The following is a 19,938-nucleotide window of genomic DNA, read 5'->3' as shown; positions in this document are numbered from 1 at the left end:
CACCTTTAAAAAACACAGAGCAAGGTGACATTATGTAAGTGTCCATCCATTTCCTTACTTCACAGACCTGCAAATGTGTCCATTTCCCTTTTATTTCCCAGAACAGCTGGTGCTTTTTCTCAACCAAACCAGACCCTCCCTCTCTTGGCAAACAGACATTGGCTTCAGTGTGAAGTCACCCCATCAGGAGAATGTGGCAGCTCTAACCACCATTATTTACTCAAAAAATAATAGGAGTTTAGAAAAGAGCTGCAGACCCCTAAATACTTTCAATAGGCATAGCAGGCAACCCCAGTCTGTTGCTGCACTGCTTGTTCATACTCAGTACAGAAAATCTCTTAGGTTAATTATTTAAATATTTCCATCTATGGAATTTAGAAAAGGGCAAAGCCAACAGTAGAATACTCAAGGTCATGATTTTTTAATAAACAATAGATTTCATGGGAATTAGCTGGGTTATCAAACAGTATCCTCCCAAATCATCTCATTAGTTTCACTGAGTTTCCCTATTTCAGTTTATTAAAACAATTTAAACAAGGGTTCACTAGATGCAATGTAATCTATTTCAGACACTCCAAGCCTAATCCCTTTTCTCTTAGCAGTTACATGATAATAGTTTTCAAAAAAGTAGAAAAGGATTATTGTCACAGCTGTATCAAATAGGGACTGTTTTCAGCCAAGCATGGGCCACCACCTTCCCTACATCTTATTATTTATTATTATATTAATTTTTGGTTTTTATTTATTCATTCATGTATTCCTTCCTTTTTCTATCTTTCATTGCTTCACACATGGTCAGCAGCACCCCTCTGTGCAGGTGGGGGGCAGGCACCAAATATCCCTGCATGGGTCATTGCACCAGGCCTTAGGAAAGAAGTGAATTTTTTGCAATTTACTTGAAGGTTCTGGAGTTAAAAAAAAACCCAACTTGGTAAATTCACAGTGGTTTTATAAATAGCCTAGAGAGAAGGGAGAAGGTTCCTGTGCATTTTCACACTGCTAGTTTCTGACAGCTCTGAAAGACTCACAGGAGGGGATCACACATAGGATTTGCAAATTAGGAGGCAGACACTGTATATTCCTTGCCAGGCTGGAAACACAGAGTAACAGGCCTGTGCTATGGACACACAGCTTATCCACAACAAACTCATACTCTTGTATTTTCATAAAACCTTTTCCAAACAGCGGGGTTAGCTTTTCTTATAGGGCAAAAAAAGCCCCCAACCAAAATAAAACCCAAAGAAAAAGAGCTGTTTCCTAGATCCAAGCTTTCTGCAGGCTTTAAGAGGTTCCCTATCCCTGAAAACCCATCCTCACTCATCTCAAATCCTTGTCTCTTCAAGCAAGTGCCATTTCATAATCCTATTAAAACCTTTGCCTCTGTTTACCAGGAGCTCTAATCGTACTCAGCAAGTCCTCCTGGCCTAAGGAAGAGCGACAGCTTTCAGATTTCTTGGGAGCCTTATTCATCAACCACGCCAGGGTTTTGCCAGAGTGTTCAATCTATTCTGGGAGCAGCCATGTGGAAAAAGCTTCAAACAGCTCAAAGCCCTGCACAATGATAAAGGAAAGCTCACACAATCCTGGTAATAGCCTGACCCTCTTAAGGAAAATTGGATGATTTGTGGTAGCAGTTTTTCTGTCCCCTATGTGAATTCTGAACCTTAAAGTATAAGCAGTGTATTCACACAGTCCCATTACAAACCCATCCCTCTTGCAATGCTGGAATAACAAATACACACCCACACGTGCAAATAAACTCCTGCTGCAGTGACCCTCCTCAGTCCAATGGTGAGAAGGAGTCTGTAGCCATTTCAGAAAAAAGAAGAGCCAGATATAAAGAACGGACTAATTTTATGTTCAATGTTTCACCACAAGCAGAATATATGCTTTAATGAGCACATTACATGCACCAGGGACATGTTACTGGGGAGCAGGAGATAAAGAGTAAAGGGAAAATAATTAAACAGTCAGCTTTATAATGAGGAAACTCTGTTCATGCAACATTAAGTGGCCTAATTTTCAGATGCTAAGCAAAGCCATTTTCCTTGGGCTTCAGGAGGACTTGCTGGCAAGCATCACCTTGAAACCAAGGTCAAGGGATCACAGGTATCAAACCTCCTTTAGGTTCACTGATATTCCAAATTCATCTGTTCACCATGACCTGTCCAACAGGATTGAATACCTGCACCCTGTAATCTTATTCTGTAAGGAGGTTCCTTAGAGTTGTAAAATATCCCAGCATTCATAATGTGTGCATGATGAACATTAACAGTGACTTCTACCAGCCTGGCCTTAGTTTTCTGTAGGTGTTGCATCTGTCAGAGCACAAATGTACAAATGTACAACCTCAGCTCAGGGCAATGAGCACATGGAGACTCAGAGAGGCTGTTTGCATCAGGAAAGAGACTGGGAAAGGGGAAAACCTTTCTCACTGGGCTCAGACACTGACAGGGTGAGCCAATAAAGCATATTCAGTTCTCTCAAGGCTCACAAGGCCAGGAACATTCATTTACTGGCACTGTCACTACCAGATCATCAACTTCTCCAGCACAACAGCAGATCAGTCAGACAGCAGCTCTGCTGGGCCACAAGTTCCCCTTTGCACATGCACAAAGTCTCTGTGTTACTCACCCTCATGCCCAACTCGATGTTTTCTCCTCCATAGACCTCCATGCCAGGGTCCAGCAGGCCAATCTCACCAAAATACTCTCTGTCCACCACAAAGGAGCATCCAATCATGGCTGGTGTCCTGCACAGAGAGATCAAAGCAGAAAATGAAGCCATTGATTAGCTCTTACAGACCCCAGCTCATAACAAATGTGCACAGATTAAACAGTTCTTTGTTTTCAAGCTTACATTCTAAATTTACCCATTAGCATGAATCTCATGGCACTTCATGTATGCAAGAAATTCCAGTACTTCTCTGTTTGTGCTGTAATTTCTGAAGACTTTCTGTTGAATCATTCTCTAGCTAGAAGAGGTCTCAAAGCTCTAAAAAAACCACACAGGATTCTCCTGGCTAGGCATTTCCATCCTCTGATGCATATATTTATACACCAGGATCTTTGCATTTGTAAATTCAAGTTATTTGATGAAATGCATCTTCCTGATTATATTTCCCAGAGCCAAGCCTGGAAACAGATTTGCCTAAAAAAGCTAAGAGCTCTCCTGTACCCAGGATGAGACATATCCTACATGCATCTTGATTTCACATCTTGTACCACTGAAAAGCATATCTTAGGCTAACAAGGAATAAATTTGGTCTTGAATTAAATGAAAGAAAGACACAACCAAGGTAAGGAAATTCAGTACCTTTGCAATGAAATAAGCCTTGGAGGGAATATTTCAGGTATATTTTAAAAAGTTTTACCCGTGATAAAAGAGGGAAGGAGGTGAGCGAGAGAAAAACACACCACTTTCTTCATTTTCCTTTTCATATATTCAAAACTAAACACAAACTTCACTGGATCAAGGCATCACTGCTTTGCAAAACTGAGATGCTAGTTTGGGCTTAGACTAATTCTTTTTCCAGCCCTGTCTCCCCCACAGAAATGCTCTGGAGGCAGCTCCTTACAGCAGCAGGATGCTCCCATGAGGAATGGCAGTGCTAGGCTTTGCAAACTGCTCTCAGGTGCTGGAATCTCTCCCTCTGGGGAATGGATTGCTGCAGCTCTAGGCTCTGTCCATTAAAACCCTCAGTTGTTAATAGAACAATAATGGGAAATACATTTTAGATGCAACTGCATAATCATCACTCACAAACAAATGCTACTGAGTCTTTGTAACTCCCTCTGTCCCTTCTAGGGTTTATTCCTTCTCATTATATATATTCAAATATAGACTTCACTTTCACAGCTTTTTCAGAAAAAAAATGTTTTCAGGAGTGAGCAACAACAGCAGAGCAATGACAGAAAGAACCACATCCAGCTTTTATAAATTTATATTGGACTACGGTGTCACACTGACATATCACAAACACTTCTCAAAAACTGTGCTTGAATTAAGCTCCAGGTCCTCACTTGCCATTAGAACTGGGTTTTTCCAGTACCTGAAATACTCCAGTCCATCCACCACTTTTAGTGCAGTGCAGCAGAAAGCTGGAAATGGGCACATGAGCAAAAGCAGCTGTGTTGGCACCTCTTGCCCCCTGCTCACATGAGAATCTGAGTGCCCCCAGCACTTCACAGCTTCAGAGCACAAGATATGAACCTGCTTTGTATAAAAACAACCTTTTCCCTCAATCATGCACTCTCTAGTAAAACAGAGACACTTCCAGAAGGAGAAAGCAGCAATTAGAAGTGTACTGTTTTTTACCAACACCTCAAAGGTGTTGTGAAACTTAATTGATCTGTGGAATATTCCTTGACACAGTGGAGGATGTTATAAGGATTAATTATGATCAACAGGAGCACTCAAAGGATAATGTGGGAAACACAGCAAAGTGGGTTTTGCAGCTAAAAGCTTAAAATGCAGCCTAGAGTTGTATTGATTCTGCACTGGAGAAAGATACAGCACAGTCAGGCTGTGGGAATTACCTGACAGCACTGCTGTAGCAGGGGAGACGTGAGGGAAACATTTCTCTGGGAATGCCCTGGGGAAGGGAAGAGGCACAGAGAGGTTTTTGGTGGTGAACTCTCCCTCCCTGCCCTGTGTGGGAGGGCAGTGCCTGCCATGGGATGGGGCACGCTGGCCAGGGAAGAAAAGCATTTGCATTTACTGCAGGTCGGAGTCAGGACTGGTTTGTGTCAGCGAGAGCCCCAGGAGCTCTGTGGGTAAAATTCCAGCAGGTGCTGACACCCATTTCTCCAGCCAGGTGCATCCCCCTCCTTCCCCTGACTGAAGGGAGATGCCCGGGGAGATGCCTTTCTTCTTCACCGAGAACCAGTGAAGGAGAAAGGGATGGGGGCCAAACTGCACATGGTACAGTCAGTCTGCCTCTGCCTTATGCATCCTTCTCTCCTACCTTAGGGCCAGCACATATTTATATATATTTATTTTTATATATATTTATACGTACATATGTGCACAATGCAGTCAGGTCACATTTGAAACAGTTTCCTGAGCAGCCAACTGTAATTTCCAGGAAAACTGACAAACACTCATAATAAACCCATAAATTCAAACGCAAATAGAACCATAAATAAATATATAAGCATAAATGTATATATACAGGTATAATGAGAGAGACAAGGAGTTTCAAATGACACATTCAATCTCTGAGTGTTCCACCTCTCCCAGCAGGATGTTTCTTTGATTCAGGTTCTTAAGCAGCACCTCAGCCTTGGTCTGACATGTAAGTGGGGAAACCTGCAGGGTACCTGCAGAAGTATTTCTATTTTTCTTACAGCTCATGTCTTTCTGCAAGAAAGAGTCACACCAGGCCCTGAGAATAGAACTCAAGGACAGATTTGCTGCTCAGGAGATACAGGGAAAAAAAAAGAAAAAATGACTAGCTAATGCTCATCTAGAAAGGCAGAGCAAATAGGGATGCAGAATAACTCTCTGATGCCCCGTGGAAGTAAATTTTTTTGGAAGAGGCAGGACACCCATCAGAACCTGGACAAATAAAAGCAAAACTGCTTTGTTACAGGCTCCTGTGAACCAGAAACTGAAAAGATGGCTGTGAGCAGTCAATAAACACTCCCCAGTTTTATTATTACATGGCAGCATGGTTTATCATGAAAGACTTTACCTCCTGAGCTCAGGTGGATTTCTTCCCAGAGCAGTGAGGGCTCAGACTGGCTTCATCATTATTGTTACTGCACATGAGATGGGCACACACAGTCTCAGATAGAAGCAGCAGCACAAAACACTTCACTGGGGGCACATCAAACTCTAATTTATGTCCATGAGCAAGGCACTGGCACTCTCTGGAGCAGCTGATGCAGTGCATGTACATGCACATCCCTACTGGTAGCAAGCTATGGCATATTAAAGCAGTAAGTGAGAACATATGCAACAATGAAATGCACCACTGCTGCTGGAGGAAGATAAAATGGAAAGCTGTGCAGTGCTTGGCTGGGTGAGGCTGACTAATGACTCTCATGTTAGTGGCTGCTGATCAAGAAATCAAATGCAGAGCAGTCCATCATAATCACAGCAGGTGAGGGAAGACAAGTCAGAGCCAGAGTTCAGAATAGCAGAAACCTTCCTGGCTGCTCCAAAACCCAGGGAAAAAAAACCCCAGCATGTATTAAAAAACCCAGCTTGTTCCAATGCATAGTCAAATTCCTGAGAAGCCCTGTGAAACAGACCCTTTGTTGCACAGTGTGGTGCCAGATGACAAGGACATTTTTGGGCAGCGCGCTTGCAGGAACACGAATGGAAAATGACGCAATGGACACAGCGTGTCAAAATAACAATCCTCATTTAAATCTTCACCTTACAGATGCCTTCCATCTCAAATGTCAAACATGGGAAATGGATTGCCTGCAGAAGCCAGCTTGGGGAACATCAATTGTTCTGAAGTTCAGAGTATTAATGTGGGGGGGAAGAAAGAACCGACTTTAAAGTGCATCAGAAATCTTCACAAAATCTGACACCTTGTTCTTGCTATTTCTTTACCTTTGTTAGCACTTCAAAGCCAAGTCCCCTTTGTCACTTAGCTCACAACACCTGATGTGACATTTTACGGTGCACACTTGACATGACTTCCCATGAATGAGCCACTGGTGTGAGGGACAGTTGCTGCTCTTTCCCAGCAAGGCTGAGTAGAATCACTGTCAGTGTTCAAGAAATTAGAGGATCAGGCTTAAAATAGAAAAATTCTTAGGACAGAAGCACATCTCTTGTGTAGTCCCAGAAGAAAACAGGAATTGGACCCTGCTTTCCAAATGCCTCACCCAATTCTGCACATTGATGATATTTATTCATACAGTGCTAACAGGAGAAATGCCAGGGCTGTGATCCTCACTGATACCAGGGTACACATGTTCTTTAATGCTGAAAATCTTTAATCCCTCTGGAGATCTGGCAGAAAGTATTCAGCTACATCAACCACAAAACCAGTCACAGGGTTATTTGTTACCAGACTTTTCTTTCACAAAACACACAGAGAGGCACAAACTAAACCCACTGCTTGCTGAAAACAGTGGCAAACAAAGCCTGAAGAGGGACAGTGGTAGCAAGGACTAAAAGGAATTGCAGTTTTCATGCTGATGAGCAGCTTTGAAATCTTTTGAATGCACTGGGCAGACACATGGATTCAAACACCATCAAAGTGCACAGTTTATGTCTTGCAAAATGGACTGAAATTGGAATCATGGTTGCAATATGTGATTTGGAAAGCTGGTTACAAAACCAAAACCTGTGCCAAGCCAAGTCACATCTGAGATTTTTTAAAAAGTTTTCTCACCAGCCCAACTTTGCCTTCCTTTTGAAAACACACTTTAAATTTTCCACAGCTAGTAAGTTCCCACCATGACCACTTTCAAATCTCAGTCCTAAGGACAGACTTCCTGATTGTTTTCATCAATAACACTCACACAGTCACTCTTTCCACTACCACAATTACGCTGGCATATCACTTAAAAGCCACAAAATCACGTTGTATTTCCACTGGCAGGAACAACACAACAGCCAAATGCTTTAGCAAATCCATCCAGGTGCCAGAGCTTCAGAGGGCCCTCAGCACACGCTGCAGTGTGACCATAAAGGGGATGCTCTGCTCTCCAAAATCCCTGCCTTCAGAGAACTTGTGCCCAGGGAGTCATGGAAGTGTTCATGGTTCCATGTGGATGTCTCTGCTGTTGGGAGCCAGCTACTTATGTGCATCAGATTTTAACACTGCTCAGTGCTTGAGTTTGGATTTGAGTTTTTGATTTTGGATTGAGTTTGTTCACTCCTGTGTCAGCCCAACTCAGTGCCAGCATGGCACCAGCAAGAGCCTGAACATAAATCTGTGGGCAGTCCATGGTAAATCAGGCCCTTTATTGCTGAGGTTTAACCTCTTAGTTCAGTCTTATCTGTTATGTGATCATTGTCTCCCGAACAGAAGATACTGAAGTACTGGAGCAATCCATGGGAAAATTACTACAATGATTTCACATATAAATTGTGAGTCATGAAGTGCACAAAACCTTTCAGGAGTGAAAGCTTTGGATGATTAATTTTCCTTTATCAATAAACTTTCTCAGGGCTGAGTGAAACAGGTATAAAACATCTGCACTTTTAAAACAATGTGAGGCGAGCAGGGCATGTTATCCAGGAAAACTGATTTCCTAAGTAATTACTTCCCTGCTTATTGAGGTTCCAAGCCAAGCAAAAGGTCAGTGATGATGGACTGTGCTGTCCTGCAGTAAATAAGGTTAATATTACTGTATAGCTCTGTTTTGCAGTCACAGAGCATGAGAATGAACCTGAGTACAATTTGCAACACTTGGTGAAATACAGATTAAAATATTACTCTTCATGAGGGAAGGATCCTGTGAGGTGGCTCCATCCCTCTGATCACTTAGAAATGTGATCAGTGTGTCAGGGTCCTTTCACTTCCAAAAGATCACTGGCATTTTTTCCAGGTGGGTGTGTTGCTGGAAGTGCTTGGCTGAACTCTTCAGGATCTGGAAACTCAAGCTTTGCACTGGAAAGGAAATACATCAGCTCCTCTGCCAGAGCCCACACTGGGACCATGCAGTAGAGTTTGAGCTTGCTTTAAGATGATGCCAATATACAAGAAAATGAAGATGACTTTAAGCTGGTAATTTGTGTCCTTCTTAAGAAGTCTTAAAAATAAGAGCATCCTAAAGTGCATACTTAGGCTTCACATTTTTTAGCATTTATTTCTAGAGTTGGTAACAGCAGTACCCTTAACCCAGCACAATATGTCCCAGAGGAGCTGTTAGACAAACATCTGCACTGGAGATGTGAATTTCCAAATGGAGGGAAGAGAAAGCCCTTTTCACATCAGTTCCACTTTTCCCCACTGTAACAATTCTCAGAAACACCTTCACAATTCCTGTAATGGCCTTTCACCAGAAAATTCCATTCCTGTAATGTACAATGTTCTCTTGTAGGGAAAAGTAAATTGACACACTGACTACATGGTCTGATGTGGGTTCATTTTAAATTCAACCAGTAGGAAAATTCTGAACATGTGCAAAGTTCTCAAGAAAAAAAAAAAAAAACAAGACAACACCAACAACCCAAACCCCCAAAAAACAACATAAAAACCCCAACCAACCAAAAAAATATGAAAACCCACCACAAACCGCCTCCCCCCAAAATAAACAAAGAAAAAAAACCCCAAAAAACCACAAAGAAAAGAAAAAAAGAGCAGTTCTCAAACACAGCTCCTAGTGATGCTCCAGCGAAGCTCTGGTTTGGACAGATGATCAAGACTGCCCACAAAAGAGGAGTGAAACCAGCCACATTGTAATCCCACACACAATACCTTTGTTTCTCTTGCACACAATGGGCCAGAGCCCACTGGAAAAAAAAAGGTTAGATGAAAAGGATCCTGCTATCCTACTAATGGCCAGAACATGTGCTTGAAGCACACACTCAGAACTAGAGTACTTGTGTACATTGTGGGGCAGCTCTGAAAGGCAGCACACTCATCCACAGCTTTTGTGGAGCCATTAGACTCATTTAGTTATTCCTGCACAAAGCCTGTAGGTTTGTTTATAGTGGATATTTTAGCCCCCAACGATGGGGAGAGATGAATGCATCTGACTCCTTCTTATCAGAAGGATAATTAATTACTTTATTATACCATATTATTCTATACTATATTACATTACATCTAAACTGAATATGCCCAGCACCCAGCTGCACACCACTGCTCAGAGTCTCGTCATTGTCAGCCAACAGTCCCGACACACACACCTGATGGGCCAAGGGAACAAACCACCATCACTCTGGGTAACAATCTCCACATTGCATTCTACTTTGGCACAACAAATAAGAATTGTTTTTTCTCTCTCTGAGGCTCAGAGAATGTGAAACCCAGAAATATTCTTGGGAAGAACTGTGCCTTCCTTTTCTCAGTGAAGAGAAATGTGGTGACCCTCGTTCAGACAGCCGAGATGGAAACACCGCTCTGCCCAAAGTGACAGCACAAGGAGATTTACCTGATGGGAGCTGACTCATCCCCTTTATCAAGCCAGTCCTGTGGTGGGATGATGTACATGCACCAGAGCCCCCAGTTGTAGCCGTGGGCGGCGTTGGCGTACTGCTGCACCTCGAAGGTGTTGTACTTGATGTTGTCGATGGCGGGCAGGATGATGCGCTTGCGATCCTCCTTGATGCGCGTCAGCGCCGGCTCCGCCCTGGAAGCAACGAGAGCAGAGATAATTATGCTTTATTGAAGTTAATTAAAATAAATAGGTAGGTTTTGATGAAGTTAAGAGTTAGTAGTTAACTAATAATTGATTGCTTGTCAACACAGTGTTTGGTTAGCTGGGTTTATAATGAAGAATATAGAAACTGATCCGCTTGCGAACCTCCTTGATCCGCGTCAGCGCCAGCTCCGCCCTGAAAGCAATGAGAGAAGCACAGGGTGTCACAGCCATCCTGCAACCCCAGCGTGCTACAGCCATCCTGTGATCTGTGATTGGTCTCATGTGGTTGTTTCTAATTAATGGCCAGTCACAGTGAGCTGGCTTGGACTCTCTGTCTAAGCCACAAGCCTTTGTTATCATTCTTTCTTATTCTACTCTTAGCTAGCCTAACTGTTGCCCTGATTTTTTAAGATTTTCTAAGCCTTCTGATGTTTACATTCTTACACACTTTCTGTAAATAACTTATTGTTTTGCATTCTTTTATGGAAGAAGAGAAATTTGATAGACTGTTAGTCAGTCCAGTGTCATTGGAGAGGTGGCACTTTCACCCTCCAATCCACTGTCACTTTTAGAAATCTATAAATGTTAGAGTCAGAAAATAAACTTCCTTTTTTTGTCTTGAAAACAGCAGTATGTGCACGTTGTGTTATTTCGTGTCCTATAGTGACACCTAACAATACAAAATTTGACCTCATATTTTGCCAGTTACCGTAAATGTTCTTTTAGGCCATAGAAGATACTCTACATGGTTCAGACTCTCAATTCCTATGGGTTTTAGGCCACACTTGTGCACCTCCATAGAGCCAGTGTGACCTAGCAGATCTGGATAAGCCATTATTAGTATGAGATTATATTGATGAGATTAATTAGCACCTCTGTGAAGCTGTGCCAGAGCCTAACAACACAAAATTTGACCAAATACTTATTCTAAGGCCTGCAGACTGTTAATTCATTTCACAATGTGGAAATGTTGAGAGACACCATCACCAATAGCAGCTAAATGGTCTCCCACAGGCTACACCACCAGGATTCCTGGCAGCAATTAAATACTGGCTGGCATGGCCTGAAGAACTAAAAACACACCAGGGGCTGCAAGAATCTGAAGGTTACACAAAGATTTTAATCCTGTTTCCCAAGACTGACCCCATCACATCTAGTTTGAATGACAAATGTGGCTGCATTATGCCTTCTAAAACCTCTTTGGTGATGAGAAGATTTCAGGTGCCAGATGGTGCAAAAGCAGTGAACTGCAGGAAATGTTCAAGCATTTCAAAAGGCTTTAAAACATCAATGTGCTTTCCACAGAAGCTACATCCCAAAAGGAAAGTAAAAAGCTTCAGTGCAAACACTCATTTCTGACCAAGGTAGTCTGAGTTTGCTATGAATTTACAGAGAAACTCATCCAAAGAGGTAGCAGACTTACATAAGGGTGGAAATCGTTCCTCAAAGCAGTATTAGAAAGAGCCCCTGGTTCACTCCTTTGTGTGTTTCCCCTTGAAATGTGCTTTGAAAATTTTGCAGAGCTCTCACATGGATCTTGAAGGGAATGGTGGTTTGCTGAGACCCACAGAGGTAGGAGGATTTGAACACTGATCTTTTCTCACTTTTCTTTTGCTGTTGGTCAGAAGACAATTGTTCTTTTGTGATTTCAATATTACCTCATATTTTGCCTGTTGCCATAAATGTTCTTTTAGGCCAGCAGAAGATACTGGGCATGGTTCAGACTCTCAATTCCTATGGGTTTAAGGCCACACTTGTGCACCTCCATTGAGCTAGTGTGACCTACCAGATCTGGATAAGCCACTTCCATTATTAGTATGAGATTATATTTATGAGATTAAGTCCTTTAAAAACCAGTGAGTGTGCAGTGGAAAAACTCTTGCAAATCAGACAAAGCAGGGAAAATGCAGAAAAGTTGAATCTGCTTTGTTTTTTCCATCATGTTATCTCTGCTCAGCAGCAGAAGAAAATACAGAAGGATGGACATGCCATCATTAGACTGGTGACTCCATGCCTGGACACAGAAACCCTTGGGCATAAAGCTCTCCTTCTTCCTCTAAACTCTGAAACAAAGGATTTCAAAACTCCAGACAACAGGTACAGGTGTCACTAAATGTTTGCTTGACTCCCATGGCTTGAACAAATTTATTATGTTTGGGTCTGATTTCCAGACCTGCCCTGCAAAGAGGGAAAGCTGCCTGCATGCCTTCTGAAGCAAAAATCTGTAAATGGGTTTCCTTTGCAAGAATCAAACTCTGTCATTCACTACTGTCTGATTCTGGAAAGGTCTTTGACAAACAAGGAAAGACTGGGATTTTTCCAAGCTACTTTTATCTCTCTTGGTGGGAATTCTTTGGTCACCAAACCCTCAAATCCTCAATTAATGGCATATTTATGTTGATACAAATCAAGACTGTTTAACCATCACACTCAAAACCATCCTGGAGGTTTCACGTCCCTCCTACAGATCCTCCTGAGGTGCTCATTTTTCAAGTATTTTACTTTGTAGGGTAGATTGAGATTGTGTAATGAAAAAGCTGAAAGAAGAGAAGGATTTCTTCTCCCTTAATGTCAAATACCTGCAATGGACCCCCCACATGCACAGTAATTGCCTCAAACTTTCATTCTCAGCAGAGAGAGGCAGAGGTTGGCACTTTTATAGTCAGATGCTTCTCATAATAATGTAGACACTGAAACTGGGCGAGATTAATAACGTTCCAGAGGAGCCTGTTTTGAATATAAAGGGAATTTAGCCTGCTACTTTGCAAGACATCTTAAAATTGGACTGCTAAAGTGTATCCCAAATAATGGTTAGAGAGATGATGTGAAGAAAATATTCAACAGGCACACTGGTTTTTAGCCCTTAATCATATTTGTGATTGTGCTAATCCAATACTTGAGTCCTGCAAATGCTAACCTGGGACCTCATTTTCTTCTTTGCATGAAGAACAATCCATTCCCAGCTCTGGAGCTGTTCTCACACAAACTATCACCAAACTACTCCTGACATTCTACACCTGAGGAATTTCTGTGTTTTCCCATTTGTGTGGCTCACATTTATTACCACCTAACTTGGTGTTTTGCATCTGAATGGCACAAGGGGGGATCTCTGATTGAGATACAACAGCTGGGGTCAAAATGCACGATGAAATTCCATTACTCTCTATCAACCTAATAATGTGAAATCACAGATTCTGAACTTCCATGAAATCTGAAACCACCTTGTGATGGGTGTTCTGTTTAAGTCCTCTGCACTCAAGAAATGTAAATATTTAAGATATTACTGCTTCAACAAGAGTTGATTTCTCTACCCTCAGTTTCCAGATGAAGTCAAGTGCCATTCCAAGGTTATGGAGTATATTGGTATGAAACCAACTGCTGGAACTTCATCTTCTATACCTCCCATCTCACCCATGGAGGTGATTTCCTAGCACTCTTGGTACCCATATGTGTGGAAATCACATCCCTGCATGTGTTAGGAACAGGAAATATTGAGTATCTGGACAGACCACACAGCTACCTAATTTCCAAAATATTTTCACACCTACAAGTAAGAAAGTAGGCTCTGAGTCACAGATGGAAAGAGAAAATCCAGGCCAGAGCTGTTCTCTTTGCAAAAATGCAGAATGAAGAGCCTTTTAATTAAACATTGCATACCTGAGAGATTTCACAGCCTGTCCTGCCCTATAAAAGACAGCAGAGAGCAATGGGCTATTCAGAGGCTCAGCCCAAGCTCATCTCTGTGAGATCTGCAGGAACACTCAAATCCCAGAGCCTGCCATGCCCTCTCACTGCCAGCACTGCTGTCTGTCTGTCTGTCTGTCTGCCAAGATCCCCAGGTAATGGCCAATAAAGGAGGCCTGGGAGCTTGAACAGGACTGGGCAATGCACTGTGTTTGCTTATCTTGAGCAACCCATGGAATATGAGAGCGTTTCATTGCTATTCATGGCTAGCAAAGCCCAGCCTCAGAGCTGCCCTGTAATGCTGAGCTGAGCTGCACATTCATCAAATCCTTTGTCAACCTCCCTGGTCACTCTGGCTTTATGTAATTGCTTCAGATTTTAAAAAGAATTATGATTAAATCTTTCCAAGTAATTTCTATTTTTTTTTCCTAATTTCCTAATTTTAAACTGCTACTTTATTATGTAGATTTACCCCTCCTCTTTATGGACATCAGCATTTTTCCTGTGTTTTTTTTTTTCCACTTTGCCTTGTTTTTTCTGCTGTCCATCTGCAGAAGTCAGGTGCTTCTGGCAGCTCACAGGACTGAAAGGATAAGAGGGGAAAAGGTTGCTGAAGCCCAGGGATGTCCAACACACTGAGCTGCTGAGCTGCAATACGTGTTTGGAGGATTGCCTTTCCACATGGCACTGCTGGCAGGACTCAGCCCTGCCTGATCAGGTGCATAAACCAGATGTGGATTTTGGGATCCATCTCCATTTTTCATAGTTAGGTTCCTATTTTGCATCTGAGTCAAGGTACTACATGGGCAAAGAGCAGCATGCATTGTTAACAGGTTATTTACTTGAGCAAGAGGGAAAGTTCTCCCAGGCATATTCATAGACATGATGGATTTCAGTAAACTAAATATAATCAAAAGATTCTGCTTTAAAGGTAGTGCTTCACATCATCCAAGTAAGTCTTTTTTCCCACTTAATAAAAACCAAGCAGACAATTTGGACTGGAATTTGAGTGACATATGAAGATCCTCTCCCTTCCATCCTCTCTAAAACTATTTGTCAGTGTCCTCCTCTCTCTCTGAATAGATTGTTGGTGAATGGATAAAACCAGAAGAGAAAGGACAATAAATTTAGTTCTCTTATAGACTCCACTAGGCTAAAGGGTATTTTCACTTCAATTTTATTCACTTTGATTTGTCCAAGTCAGTTGAGTACATCACTAAACAGAACATGCATTCAATGCTTTTGCCTACCAGTGGGAAGATTTCTTCGTTAACAGCAGATTTTCCAAGGTGCTGAGCACCCATGATGACTTTATTGGTAGCTCCAGCAACGCTGGTTCTGTGGGATTCACAGAGTAAATGCTCCCAAGAGAAACACTGGATGCAGGAAGGGAGTTGGAAGGCAGAATTTGAGGCAGAGTACAGAATGAGTCTGTAAGAAGATTGAGAGCAAAGGCAGGGGCCATGCTGCGATCACACAGGCCTCTCTAATCCTATTGTAAGTCTATCTCTGAACATATATGCATTCTGTATTTAACACTGGCTTGATTCAGAGCAGCTCAAACCCCACGGGAAACCACAGCAAACAAAAACTCTGTGTTGTCTTACATCCTTATCAGATTGCTGGAGAATTCATGCCAAAGGGAAAGCCTGATTTGTCACAAGGCTAAAAAAGAACAGCTTCTTCCAGATAAAAAACAGATAAAAAGAAGCTAGTAATGAGCTCCTCGGTGCACATGATTATATAATTCACCTTTTTAAATATGTAAAAACACCTGCTGACTTCAAGCAGACTTTAAAAAAGGCACAACATCAGAATAAATGCACACAATCCAAGGGAATCCACATGCATGCCACAGGCCAGATCTCTGCAGTCCAGCTCTGCCACTTCAATGGCCTTCACAGCTCCAGGGATGCTTTGCTAACATGCAGCATCTGAGAAGCAAAACTTACCTTCCAGTTCTTGGTTAGAATGGCTGTACAAGGCATTTGTCAATAAATTCCTCCCTGCAGCCCAAATGTCACTTTTTCTAAATTTGTTCAAAAGTAAATCCTTTCCTAAATGACAGGAATTGCACTGGGAAATGTCTCTCCAATTTTGCCCTATCCCATGTGGATATATACCCTGATCTCTGCCTTCTTTAGAGACAAACATGCCTCTTTTTGTTTCTTCTGCACCATCACTATGCTACTTTTTACTCCAATAAAAAATAAAGAACTAATATTAAAAAAAATCCAACCTTCTTTGTCCTGCTTTCACAAATCAGAATTTCCTCTTCTTGCAAGCAGTCAGGGAAGAGTCCTTATAAGACATAAATGAAAGACAGCATGGTCTCATCTGCTAGATTTTATGGCTCACTGGGTTTAACACCGTATTTTACTCTGGCTCTACCACTGTCAGGTACCATGAAGTATAAACTTAACAGAGAAATGTAAGAAAAAAGAAAGCTGTGTAAACTGAAAGCTTATTTTGCATGATTTTACACGCTACCTCACATTTCACTGACAATATACATTTATCAGATGCAGACAAGCAGATCTACTGACACACATAATTCTTCACTGAGGCCATCTGCAGAATATTTAATGCGGAATGCCTTTCCTGTAAATAAGTGTACAGAGAACTAAAAAAGAAATAAATTTCATTCTCCCTTCCTTGGTCTCTAAGAGAACTCCCCCATCTGTCCTGCCTGACATCTCTATCAGCATTCCCAGGTGCCCAGGGAGGTTTCAGACCCACAGTCCCCAGCTGGAGCAGAGGGAACTCAGCACCAATGCCTGCTGGAGAGTTAAAGATCAGCTTTTGGCTGCCAAACCTCAATGGCTCTTTTCTGCACCACTGAAAAGGATGAGGATGCTTCAGTGAACATTCTAGGTTGTTGAGGTAGATGAAAAGTCAAAGCTGCTTTTCTGGTACATCCTCTGTGTGTAGGCTGGCACCCTCCCATGGATCCCAAAGGCCCACGTGGCTTCTCTTGCATGCTCCACTCAGATTATATTGGTTTTGCTATCTAAAACTTGTATTCCATTAAGTTACCAGAGTGATCCTAAGGCTTTGGATGAGGAAGAACTCCCTTAACAAACACATGTCCTTCCCTTTTCATTTGGGTTCCCCAGGTCAGCCTGAGCCCTGGGATGCTCAGTGAAACATGTCCTGAGCATGAGTGATGTACCTGAACACTCCAGAGTGGAGAGACTGCACAGGAGAAGGACTGCAAAGGTAATCTCAGCTTCACCACATCTCTCATTTAGAAGGAAAGAGCCACCTGGACCTGGTCATGTCCCCAGAGACCCACCTGAGCTTGAAAAGGGGGGACAGGGAGTTTAACTGCAGGTAGAGATTGGATTCTGGTACACTGCATGAAAATGTCACCAGGGAGCTCTCAGGGAGACAAAGACCCTGTGGCTTTCCCCCAAAAAGCACAAGCATGTCTCTGCTACAGAGCACTTGGGAAAACCAAAGTCAGCAGAGGATTAGGAGGGAATCAATTTCCTTTCTCCTTCTCACACCTTTTTGAGAATCCATTGCTTATGGCCACCACAACAAACTGCATTACACCTTACAGTATAAAATAGCATCTGCAAAGTACCATCCACAGGCCCGGGATCTTGATCTTTAGCTCTTCTTAGTTTATTAAAACACCATTTTTGTATATTTTTAAAACACTGTCAACTTCAGGGATAAAGACGGGATGTGTGTGACACAATCTGATGGATACTCAACTTATATTTCATGTTCTCTTTCTCATGTCAGGCTCTGTCTGGCTGCTATGTTGAAATCTTTTGATTAAATCCTCTTACTTCACTGCTTCCTTATTGAAACTCACCCTTCGTCTGGCAAAATTTTAATTACTACAGGACTGCATAACTCCATTCAGTGCTCTGATAACACCTCTGTGATAGGAGCTAAAGCAATTCCTAAGATAGAATGCAACTATAATACTCTATCATTATGTCTTCTTTTATGGCTCCTAGCACCCTCTTTATGGCTGCTAATATATTGTGGCTTCTGCCTTCCACCTACTGATTTCTGCTCTCCTTCACTCAATGTCTCCTTTTTCTCACCCAGAGAATTAACACCCTATCTCTGTAATCTCCTTCCTGCTCCCAGAAATAATGTAGGGAAGGTCTCTTCTCCTTGTCATGCTATTCTTTTCCATTTTTCAAAGACAGGGGTTTTTACAATGCTCTGCATGTTCTGCAACACAATCAGCACCCAGGATGTGCTGTCTGCTCTCAGGGGTGCCTTCAGCATGCTGGGTGCACCTAACCCAAAGGTCAGAGCAGGAATGCTCCAATCTTCTGAAAACTGAACTAAACAAGCTTAACTACACCTCAGAGAAGAAAGCACAGCAGTTTTTCCCCCCTCTTGGTTCTGCTGGGTTGCTGGCTCTCACTGACATCAAGTAACCACCAAAACCAGACCAGGTTCTGCTTCAACCGGACAGGTAGAATTTTAGAAGTGAAATGTACACATACATTACCCTGTAATTCTAATTTAAAATTCCATTTGAGGATTAATAGCAATGGCCTCCCTTTCAGGCAGTCCTCTCCACTTCCACTCTCACAGCAGCTGTATTGGCTCACACTATCAAAAGCCTTAAGGGAAACAGGTCAGTTGAAAATCACTGCTCTGAGATAACATATTTCTACACCTGAGAAGCCAAAAAGCAGCAATTAAGCACAGCAAAATAAATAATTCAATAGCTAATTTGACCTGCCAGGTTGCAGAGTATTTTTTTATATCCTACCAGATTGTAATTTAGTTTAGAAGAAGTGTCCCTGGAGAGCAATGCTGTGAGAGCCCATAAAATGCTATAGTATGATATCAGGCAAAAAGCCACCTGTAAATGGGCCACTGTTGTTTAAAGAAGTATTTTTTTTGTTGTCAGTCCTGCATATTTCATGAGAAAGTGATGAAGTCCTTCTTTGATTCTTTATGAATTAATCTGCCAACTGATTAGGCAGGTAAAGCAGCCATAGATTGGGAAACTAAATTGCACTGCAGGCACTTGACTTTTAGATGGAACACAAACCAAACAGAAAGCTAAATGCTCTTTTCTGTGGTAAAGGAATTGGCTCCTTTTTAATTGCCTCACAAATAATCCATGGGCAGCTTTTAGTGGGAGCAATCCATGTGGCCTCTGAATACATAAATAAGCACTGAAAATGGGGGGAAATATTCATGCAAGGTGCAACTTAGTGGGAGAATAGAACAGCAGAGCTTGAACAAGAGACTCCCACCTGATTGCTGAGTTTGTAGGGCAGTGCTAACCTGGTGGGAAAAAATAGAGCAGCCCAGATGGAAGGACCTCAGTTCCTCCCAGTCAAAGGAGATGAGATGAAAATGGAGATGACAGGCAACCCCATGTGCACAGGTGAACTAAAACTGGGAGAAGTGGGTGGGGCAGGGTTTGAGATGGCTCTGAGCAGCCACAAAGGCTGAGTGGAACAAGAGGAGAAACACCAGGGAAGACTCTGAGAGCTCACAGGTTGAAATGGAGGGACACAGGAGGCTCCTGGAGCAGGTTTCTGTCCCCACTGATCACTAAGTGTCCCACAGCAGAGACAGAGCCTGGCTGGAAGAGGGTGCACCAGGGCAGAAAACACAAACCTTTTATCTTGGATGTACACACTCATTTACTGAGCACTCCAGGTTCTTGCTGTGCTGATCTCAACCTTTTCTGACAGTAAAAAACCAAACCCTAACAAACCCCAAAGCAACCACAAAGCCCTTTCCTGCTTATTGACACCATTGCTGATCCTTCCTGGGTACAGTTCATCAGTCAGATCTCAATGTGTTAATAAAATGATAACAAAATTCTCCTCAAGCCCCAGAAAACTGCAGTTTGGGAAGGACAAGCACTGGGGACAGCACCCAGAGCATGCTCTCCCCATTTCCTGATCCTGGCCCATAGTTGGTGTTACCCTAGATGAATGTTTGAAAAAAAATTTGAAAGATCTACTTGCTTTAA

General features: G+C 42.3%; 1 protein-coding gene across 1 annotated transcript in view; it reads right to left on the bottom strand.

Annotated features, from left to right (window-relative positions):
- The window catches only part of GALNT9 (polypeptide N-acetylgalactosaminyltransferase 9), a 128,627-nt gene that overhangs the window by 59,965 nt on the left and 48,724 nt on the right, over positions 1-19,938 (bottom strand). Inside the window, exons 5-6 of the mRNA XM_054288749.1 lie at positions 10,071-10,268; positions 2,635-2,752 (exon numbers count right to left, since the gene is read on the bottom strand). Of these exons, the coding sequence (XP_054144724.1) occupies positions 2,635-2,752; positions 10,071-10,268 (316 nt within the window). The remainder of the gene's footprint in view (positions 1-2,634; positions 2,753-10,070; positions 10,269-19,938) is intronic.

Source organism: Melozone crissalis, unplaced genomic scaffold, assembly GCF_028551555.1.
Source record: "Melozone crissalis strain CALT ecotype California unplaced genomic scaffold, PUWL_Pcris_2 ptg000063l_1, whole genome shotgun sequence".
Classification (NCBI taxonomy): Eukaryota; Metazoa; Chordata; class Aves; order Passeriformes; family Passerellidae; genus Melozone; species Melozone crissalis.
The sequence above is the reverse complement of the archived record's forward strand: the minus strand, read 5'-3'. Positions and strand labels throughout refer to the sequence as shown.